At 37.0% G+C, this 20,829-nt stretch overlaps 1 protein-coding gene across 2 annotated transcripts in view; it reads left to right on the top strand.

Annotated features, from left to right (window-relative positions):
• khdrbs3 (KH domain containing, RNA binding, signal transduction associated 3) overlaps positions 1 to 20,829 on the top strand; it is a 151,048-nt gene that overhangs the window by 102,894 nt on the left and 27,325 nt on the right. For both annotated transcript variants that reach the window (XR_016147298.1, XM_089122786.1), the window contains exons 3-6: positions 842 to 958; positions 5,121 to 5,267; positions 6,049 to 6,188; positions 9,481 to 9,667. Coding sequence is in view for 1 of the 2 variants with exons in the window: in XM_089122786.1 (XP_088978912.1) it covers positions 842 to 958; positions 5,121 to 5,267; positions 6,049 to 6,188; positions 9,481 to 9,667 (591 nt within the window). In the remaining variant the exon portion in view is untranslated. The remainder of the gene's footprint in view (positions 1 to 841; positions 959 to 5,120; positions 5,268 to 6,048; positions 6,189 to 9,480; positions 9,668 to 20,829) is intronic.

Raw genomic sequence — 20,829 nt, 5'->3', positions numbered from 1 at the left:
CATTTTCAATTCTTTTACTTCACAGGAAGGTTAGATTTTTGCCAATTTTTTGAATGAAAGATCAAAAGGATAAACAACGCAGATTTATTTTTACAGCCATTTTTTATTGTATTTACCAGGGGTATGATTAATTCTGGGCACAACTGTATGTAATATATATATATATATATATATATTATGTATGTATATATATGTGTGTATATATGTGTGTATATATTGTATATATATATATATATATATATATATGAAGAGTTCAGATGCAAAAGCCTCTAAGTGCCATTTGAAATTTTCTTCCAGAATTATAATTTTTATCAAGCTTGTATATTTAAGTTTAAGTGATTTCACTTAAATGGCAATGATAATTACCTATTAATTGTTATTTAAGTGAAATTACTGAACTCAAATATACAAGTTTGATAAAAAATCATCATTAAAGAAGAAAATTTCAAATGGCATTTAGAGGCTTTTGCATCTGAACTCTTCATATATATATATATATATATATTTAGCAACTAGCTAATTATATATATAAAAAAAACATAATTTGTAAAATATTAATACGAATTTTGAACAAAGACATAAATATTTGATCATTGAAGCATACATAACCAGTAAAAAAAGGGGGGATCAATGGTAACGGAAAGGAAAGTGCTGCAGTTTAATTGGTTGATGTGGGCAAAAAAAAAAAAAATGCCAGTGTGTGGGTTTGATAAACATTTAACTACTTTTGCAGCGGAAATATTTATCATGTATTTCTGCATAACTGATATATATATAGTAATATTAGAAGACAGTACAAAGCAGTGTTAGTAAAACTCTCTGTTTTTTCCCTCTTTATTAGTTTAATTTTGTGGGTAAACTCCTGGGCCCTCGAGGGAACTCATTAAAGAGACTACAAGAGGACACGCTGACCAAGATGTCCATCCTCGGCAAGGGATCCATGAGAGACAAAGAAAAGGTATTCTCTTCTCCCTTATTATCAGTGTTTTTTCCCTTTTGGCCGTTAATCAGAGTGTACGAGGCAGAGTGTCCCGTCTTTCACCGCATCGTCTCATTGTCTCCGCTGTCACGGGTGAGGAGCGCTCTGAACGATCTCGACTACGCCTGTCGTTTTTCTACGTGCTGCGACGCTGATTGAATGGATCGATAGTTGCTGATGCCCCCCCACACACACACACACACCTCACCTGGAAAAAGGGATACAATGTCATAAAGAAATGCTGAGCTCAGCATCCTGTCCGAGAGAGAAAGAACACAAGAGACAAAGGGACAGAGATATATTGTCTGACAGGTTCGGGGTTATTGGCAAACAACAGATTAGTTCTTCAAGCGTTTCATTCAACTGACTTCGGCTGTTCAAGCAATTCAGAGGCATTTTTCTATTTAAAGTGGTCGTTTTGTTCGATTTAGTGGTTTTCCCCTGATCTCTTTTTATGCAAGCCAAGGTTTCTTGCACCAAAATCAGCCCAGTTCAGGTCTATAATTGTTTTCAAGCTCAATCTACCTGCGTAGATACAATTGGAAAATAGTATATATTTTAACCCTGTGGGGTTTGAGGTGTTTTCTGGGCACTGGTGGTGTTTTGACGTGGCCTAATATTTGTGCTTATTTCATTTACTTGTTACATTTGTATGGCTTAAAACACTTTAGGGTGTACAGTGCATTTGAAATCTGAATTAAATGAAATAATAATGATTTCAGTCCCAGAAACTGTTGGCCGATAATGAAAATCACTGCTTTCGCCCCACAGTGATTGGCTGCCGTACAGCATTTTTGCACTTCTCGTTTGCATGAAGGTTTTGCTGTAGTTTTGCTGATAAAACTTTTGCTGATAATTTACTCACCCCCATGTCATCCAAGATGTCCATGTCTTTCTTTCTTCAGTCGAAAAGAAATTAAGGTTTTTGATGAAAACATTCCAGGATTTTTCTCTCAATATAATGGACTTCAATGGGAACCAAACGGTTCAAGGTCCAAAAGACGCTTTCAGTACAAACTGAAAACTGTTCAAAGGGCTTTAAACGATTCCAGACGATGAATAAGGGTCTTATCAAGCGAAATGATCCCCCCCCCCCAAAGTTTAAGTTTTATAAGCTCAAATGGTCACCTTGCTCTGTTCTGTGTGACTCTCCTGTTCGAACTCGTTTATCAATGAACAAATCTTTTTTCATGTCATTTGGTTCATTTTAACGAACAAAATGAACGAGTTGACTCGGAAAGAGATTCGTTCATTTTGATGAACGATTTCGAACAGGAGTCACAAACGCGCATCACAGAACAGAGCAAGGTGAGCATTTGAGCTTATACAACTTAATTGTTATTTATTTATTAAATGAGCGATCGTTTCGCTTGATAAGACCCTTAATCATCGTCTGGAATCGTTTAAAGCCCTTTGAACAGTTTGCAGTTTACACTGAAACTGTCTTTTGGACCTTGAACCGTTTGGTTCCCATTGAAGTCCATTATATGGAGGAAAATCCTGGAATGTTTTCATCAAAAACCTTAATTTTTTTTCGACTGAAGAAAGAAAGAGATGGACATCTTGGATGACATGGGGGTGAGTAAATTATCAGCAAAAGTTTTTTTTAAAGTGAACTACTCCTTTAAAACATGGATGGTAAGATGTTTTTTTTAATGTCGTCATAAGTATAAGCACAAGACTTTTATGCTCACCACGGCTGCATTTATTAAAACAAAAATGCAATAAAACATTCATAACTATTTTCTATATTAATACACAAATGTGATTTAAAGCTGCATTTTCAGCATCATAACTCCAGTCTTCAGAGAAGAAAGTGTTATTTTTTGTAAGTCTTTCACTCCATAAACTTTTAGAACAGGCTGTACTTTGAAGACGGTTCTAAATGACCTACGCTATAATTGGTAAACTTTTTTTTTTGTGCAAAATGTATTCAAACGAGTCAGGAAATTCCATGATACGTATCCTCTAAGTGATTGACACTTCCCTCCAGCATATTTCTCACCGATTCGTGTGCGTGATGTTGATTTTGGGCCATTTCCGAATAGCTCGACTGCAGGTGATTTTGATGTGTGCATGTATAAGCGTGCTCGCAATTATATCCCCAGTTCACACAAGCAATCTTCTCCCTTCAGACAGCTGTTACAGAGCTCAGGGTGTTCTGGAAGGTTTTATCTACTAATTGGGCGTGTTGTTATTGACTGCTGCTCTCCTCCGGTCCTGTCAGATTTTGGTGAACAAGCTCTCCACGGAGAAAAGCGAGAGAGGGAGAATTGTAACGGCGCAAATTGGACGGTGTGGATCTGGAACGCTCACCTGCGCGGTTTTAAGCCGTTTGGAGATTCTCCTGCAGTGCCGTCCCACATTTGCTTGAAGCTCATAATTCTCTTTGATGTTCTAGAATTCGCAGAAACGAATTTCACAGAATTTACCAAACGATGTTGATAGTAAACATACATGCCCCAAACCCTGCAAGAGGTTGTTTTTTGGAAGCAGTTTAGAAAACTTGCTGTGTATGTGCGTGTTCACCGATAAATATGAAAAATATGCTCTTGCGAGCACTTTTCTCAGCGCTGTAGACCATACAAATATAACATAATTATTTTAACGTCCTTAAAGGTGCAGTAAGCGATTTCTGGAAAACCAACCCACACGAACACCCCCTCCCTTCGTTGCTCAGCCCACAAAATGCAAGAGTGGATGTCTCTTTTTAAAGTTTTTATCGTATTGCGGTTTTACACCCTTGCGGTTTTGTGTGTTCAGCCAATCCGTATATTTTGTGAAACGATGACGTCATCTGCGTCACACGCCATCTTCGTCTTCTTCTGCTTGGTTCGTATACAGCGCGCAAGGTCTTCTTCTGCACGTATAGTGTATCTCTGTGGCAGAATTACAGCGCCCCATACTGGTCTGGCATATATACTACACCGTTTTCACTCGTTTCAGTGGTTTCGTGTGTACGCAGATATTTCTTGAGACGACGCCGTCGGATTTTTGTTTAGAACGAGAAACTAAAGCGAAGATGTTGAATGAACCACAAGGAAGAACAAAAAAAGAGCATTTAGTACAGCAAGAGTTTGTTTTAGTCGTCGGAAACTCAAGACAAACAATGACACTCAAAATTGACCTGTTACTCTAGCTAACATTACAATAACAATACAATCTTGGTTCTGTGAAACAGAAAAAACAGTGTTCCATTCCTACTGCCATTGCACGCACACACACACACACACACTCTGTTACCTCACCATATCTGCACTAAACTCTTTCAGTAAACAGCAGATGAAATTAGCATCTCATTTGCATAAAAGCGACTGTCTTAAGATCAGATTAACTGCATTACATCAGAGGAAGCACAGGACACACACACACACACTTAACAGCACGTTTTTGCTCTCCATTGGAAAAAAAACCATTTTGGATGAAGGAATCTCACCTTGCTTCATCTGTGCATCTGACGGGTGGGCTGATGTAATTCTTTGCTTAGTTTTGTGTCCCTGTTAAATTGCTCTTTTACTTTGCAAAGTTCTGGATACACCCCCCCACCACCACGCACACACATACACACACACACACACACACACTCTCTTCCCAGTGTTAATGGATTTGCATATGGAATTTCCATTTTAATTGAATTTAATATGCATGGCATAATTACTGCAGTTTATTAATTTTGCTCGTTTATTTATTTGCATCCCTTAGTATCCAGAACGTGGAAATTCAAAGGCGGAAAAAGAGTCTTTCCTTCCTTTATCTTCTATTTAAAAAAATAAATGACATTTTTTGAAGGATTTTTGATTCATTTATTTGAAATATAAATATTTTGTAACATATTAAATCTACTTACTGTCACTTTTGATCAATTTAATACGTCCTTGCTGAAAAATATATATTTCTTTAAATACAAAAATGATACAAATTTTTATACAAAAACACAAAAAATTAAATAATTTCGAACATAAACTGTTTGAACAGGCTGTTTTTGCTACTGTACTTTAAAAATATATACATTTAATTTTTTTATTGAGTAAAAAATCAACAGGTAATTGACACAATTTTTAGCTCCCGAAGCAGAGCAAAAGTGGCAAAAGTGTACAAATGCAGAAATGTTTCTTTTTTTTCCGTACGCTTGCGTTAACAGGAAGAAGAACTGCGAAAGAGCGGAGAGGCAAAGTATAATCACCTTAACGAAGATCTCCACGTGCTAATCGAGGTGTTCGCTCCCCCAGCCGAAGCGTATGCGAGAATGGGTCACGCTCTGGAGGAGATCAAAAAATTCCTAATCCCGGTACGTTTGCACACAGATGAAAAGATAATTCACACTGCTAATTGCAGTGTGTATTATCTTGAGACCAAAAATACATATTCACTGGTTTCAAAATGTTTCATTTTTACACGGTACATTCTGTCTAAGGAGGCCTGGTGTCCACAGGACCATTTGTTTTTTGCTGAAAATCCTATTTTAGTATGCATACTATATGTACTAGGGATGGGCAACGATTAATCGCGATTAATCCCGATTAATCGCATCCAAAATAAAAGTTTGTGTTTACATGATATATGTGTGTGTGGTGTGTATAATTATTTTCTATATATAAATACTAACACATAAATGTGTTCTTAATATATCAAATATTTATATTTATACATAATATTAATTACGTATAAATATATATAAAGTATATACATGCAAATATTTCTTAAATATATACATGCATGTGTGTGTATTTATATATACAAAATCATCATACACACCACACACACATATATCACATAAACACAAACTTTTATTTTGGATGCGATTAATCACGATTAATCGTTGCCCATCCCTAGTGTGTGCGCAGTATTGACTTTATGTACATAACATCCCACAGTAGCATCTGTTATGCTAATGAAAAGCTATATTAAATGTTACTATTTATATGCAGAATTCTTCCTCTTGGGCAAAAACACATGTTGGTGCATGTTTGAGGTCGCAGGGGGCGTATATTTCCCCTTGAAAATCAAGTGGACCATTATTGCACGTTCCAGCTCATTAACTAGTGCCCATATGTGTGTGTGTCGTACAGGACTATAATGATGAGATCAGACAGGCTCAGCTACAGGAGCTGACATATCTGAACGGCGGCTCAGAGGACGCCAAAGTCCCGGCTGCGAGAGGCAAAACCAGCACACGAGCCAGAGGAACACCAGCGCCGGGGCCGCACAGGTACGATCAGATTTGATTATACGTGCTGTGATTGTGATTTTGGGTAAATGCATAAAAACACTGGATGGAATTGACCTATGGCTAAGCCACGCCCTCAAACGTGATGAGCCAACCAATCGCGGACGAGATATCTAGCCTTTATATAGATATCTATAGCCTGGACACCATGAACCAAATTTTCCCCTGAGATAGGGAACCAATCACAGAACGGGGAGGGGCAGCAAGACGGTGACGACGTATATGCGACACAGCGAAGCAGTTTGTTTATATCTATGGACTCATCATGGCAGCAGACGCGAAGTTACCTTTTGATACAGCCTAACGTTTGACATTAAAATATCGGCTTAGCTGATTTGCAGAGGGGGGATTTAAAGCTGTTCCCTTTTACTGGTTTAAATTTTTAGTTTATATAACGTTAGCCTTTTGTGTTGATCACATATTTTACCATTTTATGTGTTTTAACAGCTAGATCGTGTTGCTATGGACGCAGTTGTTCACTCTGGTAATATAATCGTTTTTTTTTTAATGAATAAACTTCTTTTTAAATACATATTTTGTGTAAAATTATTGATTTATTTGGTAAGTAGCCATGTTATAAGTGGGAAATGTATAGCGAGGCGGTTGTTACAGCAAATAAAACCCCTTCGGCTGATTCAAGACCGTGTTAAAGTTCGCAGGGTTGTATTCGCTATAACAACCGTCTCGCTATTTATTTATTTCTATGAGAGCTGATAAGACAAAATAAGGACTGTTTACTACCATTTTTGCTGTGCCGAAACGAAAGCAGACCTAGATATTTTGCGCCAATTTCCCATTCTGTTCTCTTGAACACATTGGATGGAAATGGTGCTTTATTTGAAAAAAATTTGATGCAATATTCCAATTCTGCACATAAGTTTGGATGAAAACATGGCCGCTGAGGACATTTACGCCATACACAACTGTGAAACGCCAGAAAAACATGTAAATAAGGCGAATTAACTCCTTAATATCACCTTCTCTGTTCATTCGAATTTTCTCTGCTGTTTATTGAGCAAATAATTTAAAACTCCACTGAGAGTTTAATGCGGCATAACTGGCAGATTTATTCTCACACGGACTGACACTAATGTCATTACCTCAAATCATTCTCATTTTCATCATAGTTGGAGAGGAAAATTCAATAAAACCATTAAAGCAATCTTCCATTAGAGCAGTGGTTTCCAAACTTTCCAAACCTCCTGAGGCGTTTAACAACCTTCTGCGCACCTCCTCTTTTCCTCTTACACTGCACTCACACCTTTTCATTAAGGGACCATATTTTCCCCTTTAAATTGATTTTCAGGTGTGTGTGTGTTTTTTTTTTTTTTTTTTTTTTTTTTTTTTACTATTTCTCCTCCAGTGTCTTTAAAAAAAGTTGCCAGCTGATGCCAGCATTTTTGATCCTTTTCACAAAAGTTTCATGGCCCACACAATATTTTGTTGCATGAATATCTGAACATGCTATACATCAATAGAAAGAACCGAGACACTGCTTTTAAACAAAAAAACCTGTTTTATTCTAGCTTCTTGCATTCTTTTATTTTATTAACACTTGAGTGTGGGTAAGTTTCATAAAAAAGCAACATTTTGAGCAAAACACATTTTTGACTACAACTGGATCAAACAAACAAAACACAGATGGAGTAGATCGAGTTCATCAACACCCCAGTCCTACAGCTCGTTCTGACATCATTCAGTAACGTTAAGCAGATTTGATTTGTTGTTCACGTTATTTTACATATGCATCTCTTTACATATGCTATCACTTGTTTCTGCTTCTTCTTCTTCGCCTGTGTTTTAATTCTGTGCTCTTTCAGAATATGCATAACAGCGCCCCCTACATTTTAACAGTGAAAACACGGAAAGCCAGAAATTTTCGTTCATGGCGGTCTCATAAACGAGTAAAATGTCCGTCAGTGGCGGGGAAAGAGTTAATAACTGTTCAATGCTGCTCAGAGGTGGTGTGAATGCAATTATAATGGCATAAATGATGTTATGAGATAATGTTTTAAATAAAAAAAAATGTTCAATAGAGACATTATGGGATGATCAAAACGCAGTGATACTTTTAAATATTAAACTAAAGCTGCAAGTGATTGGTGATAAGTCTTAATGTAATTCATTCAGTGATGAAGCAAGTGGCTGTATTTATGAATGGATCATTGAATCATTAACTCCTGATTAATTCAATTTATGTTAATGTGTTATTTGGAGATGCACAACAGTTCAGCTGTGGCTTTCGTTGGGATTATTACTTTATTGCAAAATAGAGCAAACATGAAATAAATACCTCATTCATTCATTTATTCCTTCATTCAATATTGACAAGACTGTGTTTAAATTGCACATCATTTAATATGATTTTTTTTGCTTGTTGAACTGCAAAGAATTTCATTCTTGCGCGTATAATATATTATCAACATTAAAAACAAAAACTTACACAAGGTATGTTTTATACCAAAGTCTAAAATCGATCTCTATGCACTAAATGTGTTCTTCATGCAAGTGCTAAATCCCCACAAATGTACATTGTCGAGAACAGAAATGTAGCAAAAAAGATATATTTTTTATTGTTTTATGCTCACCAAAGCTGCATTTATTTGATCAAAAATAAATATTTGATTAGTAAAAACAGCAATATTGGGAAATATTAATGCCATTTTAAAATAATTTTATATTATTTTAAATAAAATATTCTATATAATATTTTAATATTATTTTTAATTGTAATTTATTCCTTTAAATGTAATTTATTCCTGTGATGGTAAAGCTCTATTCTTCAGAGTCACAGAAAGATCAACTCAGCATTTATTTGAAATGTAATTTATTTTTTATTTTTGTAACACTGCCAAAGGCTTAACTGTCACATTTGATCAATTTAACACCTCCTTGCTGAATAAAAGTGTTAATTCCTTTTTAAAAACTTCAACAACTTTAAGTCCCCAAACTATTGAACGGTAGCGTGCACTATAGTCAAAAATTTAAACAGTCGTCAAAACTGTGGAATTATGGGAACTACAAATGGCTTGTACTTTAGCTTGTACTTAGGTTTGTCTATAAAACTAATTCAAACATTTAAGTACATATTGTTGTTTGATTAAGTCCATTTTTGTAAAAAATGTCAAATTTATGTGGCTTTTTTTTACACTATTTTGTTCATTATTGTTCCTGTTGTAACCTAATGTTGCACATAGACAAATGATTCTTGCAAAAAATTTGAATTGATTGAAATTTCATTGATGTATATTGAGCCGAGGTGTTTGTCCTGCAGGAGTAGAGGGGGTGTTCCTCCGCCTCAGGCTGCAGTTCCCCGGGGGGTGGCGCCCAGAGGAGCTCCGCCCAGCAGGGTCCCGTCCAGCAGAGGGAGGGGGGTTCCCTCACCGAGAGCACGAGGAGCTCCGCCCCCACCTGGGTACAGACCTCCTCCTCCAACCGTGCAGGAGACCTACGGTGAATACGTAAGTAACTGTACCATCCACGTCACTCTCCTCAGGGACTCTAACAAAGGGTATATAGTACGCACGAAATATTGGACTTTTGAAATATGCATTGATGTATGCTTATTTTAAAGCTACACGTTTTACCATGCAATTGAATTTCTGCACTGTAAAAAAAATATATATATTTTCATGATTTGTAACTTAGATCATTTATGTAGTTCATATAACATAATATTTGGAGTTTCTGATGATTAAATCAATCTCCTTTATTGTATTAACTCTATTTTTCCATTTCAATGAACTTAAAATTTTAAGGCAACCAGGTTACTTATTTTTTTAAGTTAAACCAACAATATTTTTTTACAGTGTGATTTTCATTACACTGTAAAAAAGTACAATCGACTTGGTTCTTTAAGTCATTTCAACTTAAATTAAATTAAACTGACTTAAACTTATAGTTGAACACTCTTGTACACTGTAAAAAAATATTGTTGGTTTAACTTAAAAAATGAAGTAACCTGGTTGCCTTAAAATTTTAAGTTCATTGAAATGGAAAAATTGAGTTAATACAATGAAGGAGATTGGTTTAATCATCAGAAACTTAAAATATTGTGTTATCTGAACTACATAAAGTATTTAAGTTGATTTGACAAAAGAAAAATGTTGTGATTACAAATCATGAAAATATTTTTTTTTACAGTGTATAACTTATGAAAAAGTAAAAACTTATTTTGATGAGTTTTGATAAGCAATATATATATATATATATATATATATATATATACACAGTATATAAAAGAAATGTAGCCTATATATAAGTTTAATTTATTTTTATTTCAGTTTACTTTTTGTAATTTTAGTACTTTTTATTTAACATTTTATTTAGGGTTAGTTGCCAATGTAACATTTACAGTTTTTAATTTTTAACTTTGTCATCTGGTATTTTATATTTTATTTTAATTCTGATTTATTCAAATCAAAAGTGATTTGTAATTGTTTTAGTTTTTATGAACAATAACTGCAATTTTTATATACTGGTATGTAAACTTGTACATGGAATTGTGTTTGTGAAAACAATTCTTACTCTATTTGTGCCTTCACAGTCATTTTAGTCCTCTGTCTAGACAAAAAGTGTTATCTATATGCCTACAACAGTGTGTGTTTTATTGTTGACATTTCTCATATGGATAAATTATATAGAACAAACTCAATAGCTCGCCAAAGCTCTCCGAGAAATGAATGTTTTCCGACACTGATCTAATTTGTCAGTCGTAATAGAACAGTTCATGATGCGGTCGTCTACCGGAGACATCCTAAATCATTTCATCTGCTTGATTTACTTGTTTTTGTTTGCGATTATGTGGGAAAAAATATGGTCATACGGTATTTGCCCGCCTGCTCCTGACACCATTGTAGATTTCCTCTGCTTCGAGTTTTAATTTATCAGAGAGATTTGCAAAATAACCAGTCCAAATACATCGGGGCTTTCACCAGCCTCTCTTGATGTTGCACGTCTCAGAGGTCTCCTGGCTCGCGTGTGGCATATTTAACAGATGGTGGGCCCGGAGAGGTGGGTGGATTTGGCACGCCGCCCCGCAGTGCCCGTATCTAACCGCATCTGACAGGTTTATTTAGGGGGCGCCGTTCGAATGCGCTGGGGTCAGAGGAAACGACTCAGTCGCCAGCTGTTCTCCATCGAAACGCGCGCCTGTGCAGGAGTCGGAAACACTGGGAACGATTCAAACATCTGTGGGATGATGAATCTGAAGCTGTCTCTCTGAATCAGTGTTTAGATGTTCCTTGTCAAGAGCGAACTGGAAAAAAAAGACCTTTTGACTGTCCTGAGAGTTTTGACGAGTCATGAGAATTTAACAAGACATCTTTGTAGAGGAATAGTGATGGATAAATGAAGAGGCTGTCATTGTTCTTTCACCTTCATGCCATTTCAAACAATTATGGTCCTAGATTTTTAGTGGAATAGAAAAGGAGACGTTGAAGGCGAGTATATTTTTACAAGTTGTATAGACTATTTTTATAGTGCGTGTTTGTCCTTTTTGTTGCTTGATAGACATGTTCAGGATGAACTGTCATTGTATGTAAAATAAATGCAAAGTGTGTTCCATGGGAATGGGGTTTGGATCAAAATAACTGTATTGAGAAGCCTCCATGTTTTTACGTAAGCCTAAGCTTTGGCTGTGTTGATCACATTGTGCTCATGGTGTTGTCATTGGTTTTCATGTATCTATTGTGACAGCTTTAGACTCAAAAGTGTCTTTTTGCACCCATATTGTTGGATATTACATCAGTGTTTCGGGGGTTGAACAGAAAAGCGTGTCTTGAAGATTTACAATATGATACGATTTTTGTTGGCTTTCAAAATGCCACTTTATACTATTTACTCTTCAGCATTCATTCTTCATCTCTTGCATTTCCAAATTCAGGCCTATTAATGCCAGTTAATAATAATTTGAGTTGGAAATTTATTAAGTTTTATATATTTAGCCACTGTTTGGATTTAAATAGGCAAATGCTTAAAGAGCCCCTATCATAGCATTTGAAATGCTCATATTTTTGTTTTGGGAGTTCCCAAAAACAGTTTAACGTGCATGCAAGGATAAAAAACACTTTATTTGTCTTATAATATGCATTTATTTTTACCCGATTTGCTCAACGACTCCCAAATGATTCGTTCGACGATTCATTTTCCCAAACACCTCCTTTGAGTGACGCGAATCTGCGGCGATTGGTCAAATGACCCAGTCAGCTGTTATTGGTAAACCGTAGGCAGAGATTGTCGGCAACGTAACGCCCATAACCAGGATTATAGCTTGTCAAGTGTTGAAAATTGTATATAGTGTTTGAACAAACGTGTCAGAAAAAGTGCACTTTCCACACGGCCCCTTACTCGCGTATCCATCAAGAGCAAGCTTTTCCGCGGCGGCTTTTGAAGGCCAGTGCTTATTATATAGAGCGAAGTCATATTTGGCTAAGTCGTTTAGGAGGTAATTGCCATTTTTTAATGAATGTCTGGTGAATATCAAAAACAAAACTAACTTTACTCGTTTAGAAGCTGCGCTATATTGTGCATGCTACAGAAAACATAGCAGCAAACATTATTAATAATACTTACAGATTGTGATTCGAAGGAGGACGAACCTGATCCATATACACTGGACACTGAGCCCTCCTTCGGGAACAACCGGCTTGCGAATCCACATTTGAATTCATTTATGTTCATTTATCTGTGTGAGTCATTAATATGAAGTAATTTCATCGGCCGGTTGTTTCCTCGCAAGGGCCGCTCTGATACCCGAGTCACTCTCTGCGGAGGGTTGCAATCATACCATTATGCAGTCTGTATCTCCGAACCTCTGTTTCCACAATCAAAACCGCTTGTCACTTTGGTTTAGCCTCATAATTACTGAGCCGGTTGCGATACCATCTCTGCTTTGGTCGAGTGCTGAAATTACTTCCATTGTCACCAGTGTTGTGTTATGAATGCCTGTGTCCAGCATGATGTTTCTCGAACCAACACAAATCATGGGTTTGCTTCATAACAACATGGCGGGACATATGCGTTCGCCTCTGGGCTCCTCGGATTTGAGCCGTTTAATTCTGTCCACGCCGTTTTTTTATCACGCTGTCGTACTTTAGTGACATGCAGACCGATGTGAGGGTTGCTACTGAGTAAGTGACGACACTTCCAAATCATATTCAACTTCAACTTTAAAAAGTCTCTGTTTTTAGTAGGTGTTTGACACTTTTTGTTGAAAGTGTGAAGAGAAAGTCAAAGGAAGTCAAGATTCGATTAGGTTTTGATTCAGAGTGACAATCTGATTCTTGATGCATCTATATTTTTTAAGCTGCAGTAAAAACACAAATCTTCTTTGACAAGGTGCTAGAGGAGAACTTGGGGTTAGAATTGTTGCGTTATTCCAAATAAATAGATTAAGATCCACAAATAAATGTGAGGAGTTTCAATAAAATTACGAAATTCGCAAATAAATTAAAATTAGATTTTCAAATAAAAAATATGCATACAAATTTGTTTTATGCCTGGTTTAGATTACACGTTGTTTTTTTGTCTGTTACGACGGTCAGATCTGTATCGAGACTCATTGACTAGAAAGTATATATATTTTTCCTACTATGGAAGTCAATGAGACCAGAAACGGTCTGATATTCTTCTAAATATCAGAAAATCGGCTGAATTGATTCAAAAACGGTAAAACTCAACTGTTTGACTCTGAGGGAGTTGTAAAATGAGCCTATTTCCAAAAAAAAAAAAAAAGTGGAGTATTCCTTTAAGGCTTCTTTATATGATATTTCCATCAGAAACTGTGAATTAGGAGAGTTGTGAATCACACAAGTCATTTTGTATCTTTTAACTGAGTGAGGAAAATAAATTCCAAATGGTTTGCTTTGAAATGATGTAAATTGTAAATGCCATGTTGCATGTCGATACTTTTGAGATGTGTAAATGGCTCACATTTATTTGTGAACTATTGTTCAGTTTAGTGTGATTGGCACTTTTACAAAAAAACTTCATAGTGAGTATTATATCTAATGAGAGCAACATTTCTTATCATATAACAAGCGCGAGACAGAGCATGAAATTCCATTAAACGGATAATGTCATGCATACTTCCACCTCATAGTTTCAGTCTGACTACCCGAATACCCATAAATCAGTTCTGTTTATGCAAATATGACCAGAGCCCCATGATAGCTCGCCGTTTATGGCTTCCATCCTCTCTCGGTTTGATCACCATGGCAGAAGCCTTGAGGTAATTGCAGTTGACAGTAGTGTAGTTTAGTTCTGTGTGACCAAAGCAAGTGTATTAGTCCAGCAGAAGATGTTCTTCATGAGCTGCTTTAAACCACCTGAATAGTTTGGGTTTTATGAATGGTTTTAAAAGTGAGACGGATAGAGTGAAAATCGCTCATCAATCTTTGAGTTCAGTAGTGCTGTTGTTGTTCCAATGTTGGTTTGGCCTGAATTCTCAGACGGGAATGTTGTTCCAGGATCAACAAAATATGTTGACCTTCAAACATGTCTTACTTTCTCATGTAGGCTGTGTAAGTTGAAATTCGGCTCATGTCACTTCCCTTTTTTTCTTCTCCCTGTGATTTACTTCTCTCTGTCAATACTATGGATAAAAATGGCAAGAATGCAAAAAAATATCCCTTCATAATGTTGATGCGCTGTAAATTGCATGCTCATATTTGTTAGGTGTTCATTATTCCGAGAGAGTGAAGCCGCTCTTGGCAGACGCGAAGCTCTTTTTCTGATCTGTGAAACTATGAAATATTCCAGAAAACCCAGCAACTGGAGCAGAGATGAGCAAGTGTGATGGAGTTAGCCAGATAAGCCGTCCGTGAGTGTCAAATTTTAGATCTTTATCAGGTAATGTGTGTTGTGTTATCATTTCGTCAATTTATTTTGTTAGTTTAGCTGTGTTTTAAGCAGTAAAGGTCTATAGTAGGTCCTCAAGTAGTTAACTTGTTAAAGTATGTGCTGAGGTCTTGTGGCCTCTAAGGGCAGGTCTTATCTTCTAACAACCTGTCTCTCAGCCGATTGTGTCTGTTCTACCAGAACACTCACCTAGGGAGCTTCCTGTCTCTCATTCAGGCTGGAGTGCATGTGTGTGTCGATGTTCTCGTTATGTCTGATGTAACGTGTGTGTTCTCGTGACCCACAAACACTGCTGCTGTTCTGTATGTTTGCCTACTGGACCAAGTCAAATGAGTCCATCCTGAAGTCTGTACTATATTCTGGCCTTTGGATATTTATTTTGTGTATATAGCCACTGCAGCTAGTGGTTTTCCAAAGTTACTAGCCACTCAGAATTTTGACATTGATACCATGGGGAAAACTGTCATTGAGATATTTTTAATATTATCGCATTTGGCAGTAGATATTTTAGGCTGCTGTCACTTTAAGACCCAAAGCACGGATACATTACTGCTACACATTCGTTTTCTTTCTCAACTGTTTACGTTCACCTAAAACATAAGTGTTACGTGAATTCTTACTGTGTGTTTGACTGTTTAAGTTCAATAATCAGCGAAAAAGACTGAGAGGCGGCTTTATGTACGCGCACTTTGGGTGTGAGCACACAATCTGAGAGAATGAGTCCTGTCCTTGAGCGAAATTCAATCCATGTAACACCAACAATATTCATCCGGAGCAAATGAAACCAGTGAGTGAGTGGAGCCGGGTTTGTGTCAACTCGCTGTCCGGAATGATCTCATGAAATGGCGTATGTATGACACGCCGATTCGTATTTCCATTTTTGGCATGCTATCAACACGCATAATCGCTTGTTTATAAACGCCGTCGACTTAACGTTACATTACTGTATATATAAATATATGACCAACCCCAACCCCGTCCCTAAATATCGCTCCCGAGATGTAGATCTACATTTTGCTTTGTTTCGCTCGGACATTTAACGGCATGTACATAAACGCGGAATCACTCGGACATTTAACGGTGTAAACATACACGCAAAATATGCGTGGACATGCGGATTGCTAAAAATGCGTATAGATAACACGCCACTTGACTTGAAAGTGACGTGTATGTTTACGCAAAGTCATGATGTTTCGAAACATCTCTACATTGCACTTAGTTTATTATTTCAGATGCCTTTTAAAAAGACTACAATTGAAAAATTGTTATTATATATAAAATTCAACCCGCCACAGTGGCTAACGGGAATGACTGCGTTAAATACTGAAATGTATGTATGCAAGTAAAAGTCACGCACAACTAACGATGTGATTTTTTTTCAACCCGATCTCACGGGAATTCATACGAATTTTACGAGGTGGCTAATTCGTAACAATTCGTACGACCTCACTCGTACGAATTAGTACGAATTTTGCTAAATTGTACATATTTTACGAATTGGCCAATACTTATGAATTCGTACGAATGACCTACCCCTGACCCCGCCCTTAAACCTACCCATCACGTGGGTTTAGACAAATCGTACGAATTCGTACAGGTGAGGTCGTATGAAGTAGTACGAATTAGCCACTTTTTAATCGAATTCGTACAAATTGGTCGTGAGATAGCGTTGTTTTTTTTATGTGTGGCGTCTCACAGTCGCGTCGCGTCTAATGTGGACAGACACACTTGCTGTCGCTGGAATTTTATCGCGTCGCGTGTAGTTTGGACACGGTGTTAGTCTATAGTTATAATAATTATCTTTAATATCTAAAAAAAAATAGAAGTCTTTACCCTCATTGAGATAAGTACAATCATGTCTGTGTGTGCGCAAGAGAGAGGCTAAACATGATTGAGTTTGTCTGGGTCTCTCCGTGTCTCTAATGTGGCTTTGCGTTTCTGGCACCGGGCTGAAGGAGGCAAATGTAATGTGATTACATGGCTTTACTCTGCTCTAATAGAGCTCTCTCCAGAACACCGCTTACCTGAGCTCCGGCCAACAGCGCTCTGATAGACTCACCACTGAGACCCCAGCTGGCAGCTTGAATAAAGATCCATACTCTCACGGGCCACGGATCGCGGCCGCAATGTCAATCGCGTACTCAAAATTAGAGCGTGCGCAGGTGAGATTGAAAACAGGTCATCCGCTGCCGTTACAGAAACCTTTGAAACCTCTTCTGCTGATGCAACAATGGGGTAAACGTATATCAACCAACTCAAGAGCTTCACTTTGTTCACAACTTTTCTGGGGTGGACAGGTATGGAGAGTTGTGATGCCACAGAAAAGCTTGTGAATATTAATGTACATCGGTATGCAGATGTTATAAGTCTGATTTTAAATGTCCTCTTGTTGTATGATGTTTGGTGTCCCCCGTTGACATTGCTATCCTTTTGATTTGATTATTATGTTTGATTATGATTCATTTAAATACGTTAGTCTTTGGATTGACCCTGAACTTAGTTTTAAGCCTTATATTGATTATATTATTAATAGAACATGTTGTTTGGGTTTAATTTATCGCTTAATGAATTGTCTTACATTTCAAGTCATGAAAATAATTGTTTCTCAGTTAATATTGCCAGTATTGTTTATCAGAATACCCTTGACATTTGTTTTAAGCCTCCTAATGTTGTTTACATTTAGTTGTGCAGATTTGTGTCCATAGCGTACTCATCGTTATCATAAATTGAAGTAAATATAGAAGACAATTTAATTAGTTTCTGTTTATTTTGATTGTCCTTTTTATTTGAAAAAGCTTTTGATTCCATATAGATCTTTTTATTCACTTAGACATATGCAGTATACTTTTTTCATTTGCTCATTTGCTTATATTTGCTAAATGACGTCACTTAAAGGAGTAGTTCCCTTTTGAAAAAACTTTTGCTGATAATTTACTCACCCCCATGTCATCCAAGATGTCCGTGTCTTTCTTTCCTCAGTCGAAAAGAAATTAAGGTTTTTGATGAAAACATTTCAGGATTTTTCTCCATATAATGGACTTCAATGGGAACCAGACGGTCCGAGGTCCAAACGACAGTTAATAACAGTTTCAGATGCAGCTTCAAATGTCTTTAAACGACACCAGACGATGAATAAGGGTCTTATCATGCGAAACGATCGGTTATTTCAAAGCTTATTCCAAAAATTTAACTTTTCTAAGGACAAATGCTAGCCTTGTAATATATTGTGAGGCGCGTTTGCAACGTCACGTAATACGTAATTACGTTCAAAAGGTTACGGGCGACGTAGCCGGAAGTACAGAATCAAAATCGTCCGACATCGTTGTTTTACCTTTTAATTCCTTTTTTGTAAACGGCGTTTGAGTTATTTTGCACGTTCAACCTATGCGTTCAACTTGTAAACACTGACTCTGTACTTCCGGCTACGTCACCCGTGACCTTTTGAACGTAATTACGTATTACGTGACGTTACAAACGCGCCTCACAGAATAGAGCAATGCTAGCATTTGTCCTTAGAAAAGTTACATTTTTGGAATGAGTTTTGAAATAACCGATCGTTTCGCATGATAAGATCGTCTGGTGTCGTTTAAAGACATTTGAAGCTGCATCTGAAACTGTTATTAACTGTCGTTTGGACCTCGGACCGTCTGGTTCCCATGTAAGTCCATTATATGGAGAAAAATCCTGGAATGTTTTCATCAAAAACCTTAATTTCTTTTCGACTGAGGAAAGAAAGACATGGACATCTTGGATGACATGGGGGTGAGTAAATTATCAGCAAAAGTTTTTTCAAAAGTGAACTAATCTTTTAAGTCACGTTAGTTAAGTTAAATGCATTGAAATTGTTGAATTGGTTACAATGTATAAATCAGCCATTCTTCACTGTCAATGACATTGTAAGGAGATTTTATTTTCTAATAAACCCCAAACCTGAAAGAATGCTCGCTTCACATGCGGCGTGAGCTTGATCCATCGTGAAAGAGATGCCACGCACGTCATCAAATGCTCGCGACTCTTTAACGACGGCTTCATCTTAGCGAGTTTACCAAACAATCTGCCATCAGTCTCCCGTCGCAAATGCAACAGAGATCTGCTCTCCTCTTTCATACAATTTGAGACATTGTAAGAACAACCCAATTTGAAAAGATCTGACATGCCGTGCGTCGTGCGAACAGAGTTTTCAGTTTCTCCCTGCTTGGCGTGTGATGTGTACACGTCTAATTCCAGCGGCTCGTGCGACGTAGACAGATTTGATCAAACGTGAGCCGATCAAAATGGCACAGGGACTGTCAGCAGCTTTCAACTTCTTTACAGCGACTTGGAAATGAGATTTTTCCGTTCTTCAAGGAAAGTCTAATGTCTCTCTTTCTCTCTCACACACATGACCTGGTTTTGTTTTCACGTTCAACGAGACTAATTTATTTGATCAGTGCGCAAAGCCATGCATAACTAATCTGCCAAGGTAACAAAGTTTCGCTCTCCAGAATATGATTTTTTTTTACCTTATGATATATTCATAGTACTGCAGATAGAGATCACTGTCAGCCGAGATGGCACAATGGAAATATCTTCAGTTATAAATAGCTGAGGGAGTCTAGTCTTGTTTCAGCTTGGAAGGAAGATGAGTTGCTCACCGTTGAGCGTTTTTATTTAAAGGTCCTAATGCTGAATAGCGCCGTTTTGCATTGATTTCGACCCTTTTCCTTTTGGATAAAGAAGGGAATTAAAGTGTTTGGCTTCTCATCAAATATCTGAGCTGCTGTTATTTGCCAGTAAGCGAGTAGTAGGTCTCTAGACATCAGCCTGGCAGAGGTGACCTATGGAGAGGCACTGAAATCCCTGTGAAACATCGTGGAGCTCCAGGTTTTCCAGGGGGATCAATTCTCATATCCTTTCATCAAATTCATTTTAAGAAGAGGCCGGTTGAGGCCGTTTTTATTGATGGACATGAAATGATTAGTGGAAGGGGAAGGGTGTGTCCGGGTTGTGTTTAGGCCCCGTTTACACGAGAACGATTCCGGGTGTAAACGTAAAAATATTTTATCGGATGTGCCTTTCGTTTACACGGCGACGGCGTTTTTGAGGCTTAAAGGGTTAGTTCACCCAAAAATTTAAATTCTGTCAGTATTTACTCACCCTCATGTTGTTCCAACCCCGTAAGACCTTTGTTCATCTTCGCAACACAAATTAAGATATTAAGATCACTCCTGCATACTAGTCCATAGGCTTCTTGAGGGAATGACACTTGCTGGCATCGAAAAGTCATTAAAGGACATCGTTCAACGCAGACTCTGATCAGTAACGTCTGCTCTGCCCTCCACTCAATTTTTTATTGTGCTCCCTTACTGAAACCGTATATGTCCTGGTTGCTCTTATTTATCAGTTGATCCCTTTTTATTAGTTTTTTTATTTATTTTTATTTTATTTTAATTTTTTTCTATTTTAATTCTATATTATTGTTATTAACGGTGGATGATATTAATAACTATTCATTCTGTTGTTTCTGCTGATATTATCATTCACTGAGTTGTATACATCTAAATGTATTTTTTTTTCTTTTGCTTTTTTGTAAAATTTAAAATAATATAAAAAAAAATAAAAATACTTATTAAAAAAAAAAAAAAATAGTCCAAGTGACTACAGTGGCTCAATCTTAAGTTTATCAAACGACGAGAACACTTTTGTGCGCAAAAAACCAAAAATAGCGACTTTATTTCAACTATTCGTTTATTTCTCCCTCTGTTTCGAGTCAGATTACTAGTTT

Source organism: Pimephales promelas, chromosome 18 (genome assembly GCF_988280905.1).
Source record: "Pimephales promelas chromosome 18, fPimPro1.hap1.1, whole genome shotgun sequence".
NCBI classification, from domain to species: domain Eukaryota; kingdom Metazoa; phylum Chordata; class Actinopteri; order Cypriniformes; family Leuciscidae; genus Pimephales; species Pimephales promelas.
This window is presented reverse-complemented; position numbering and strand designations above follow the sequence as displayed.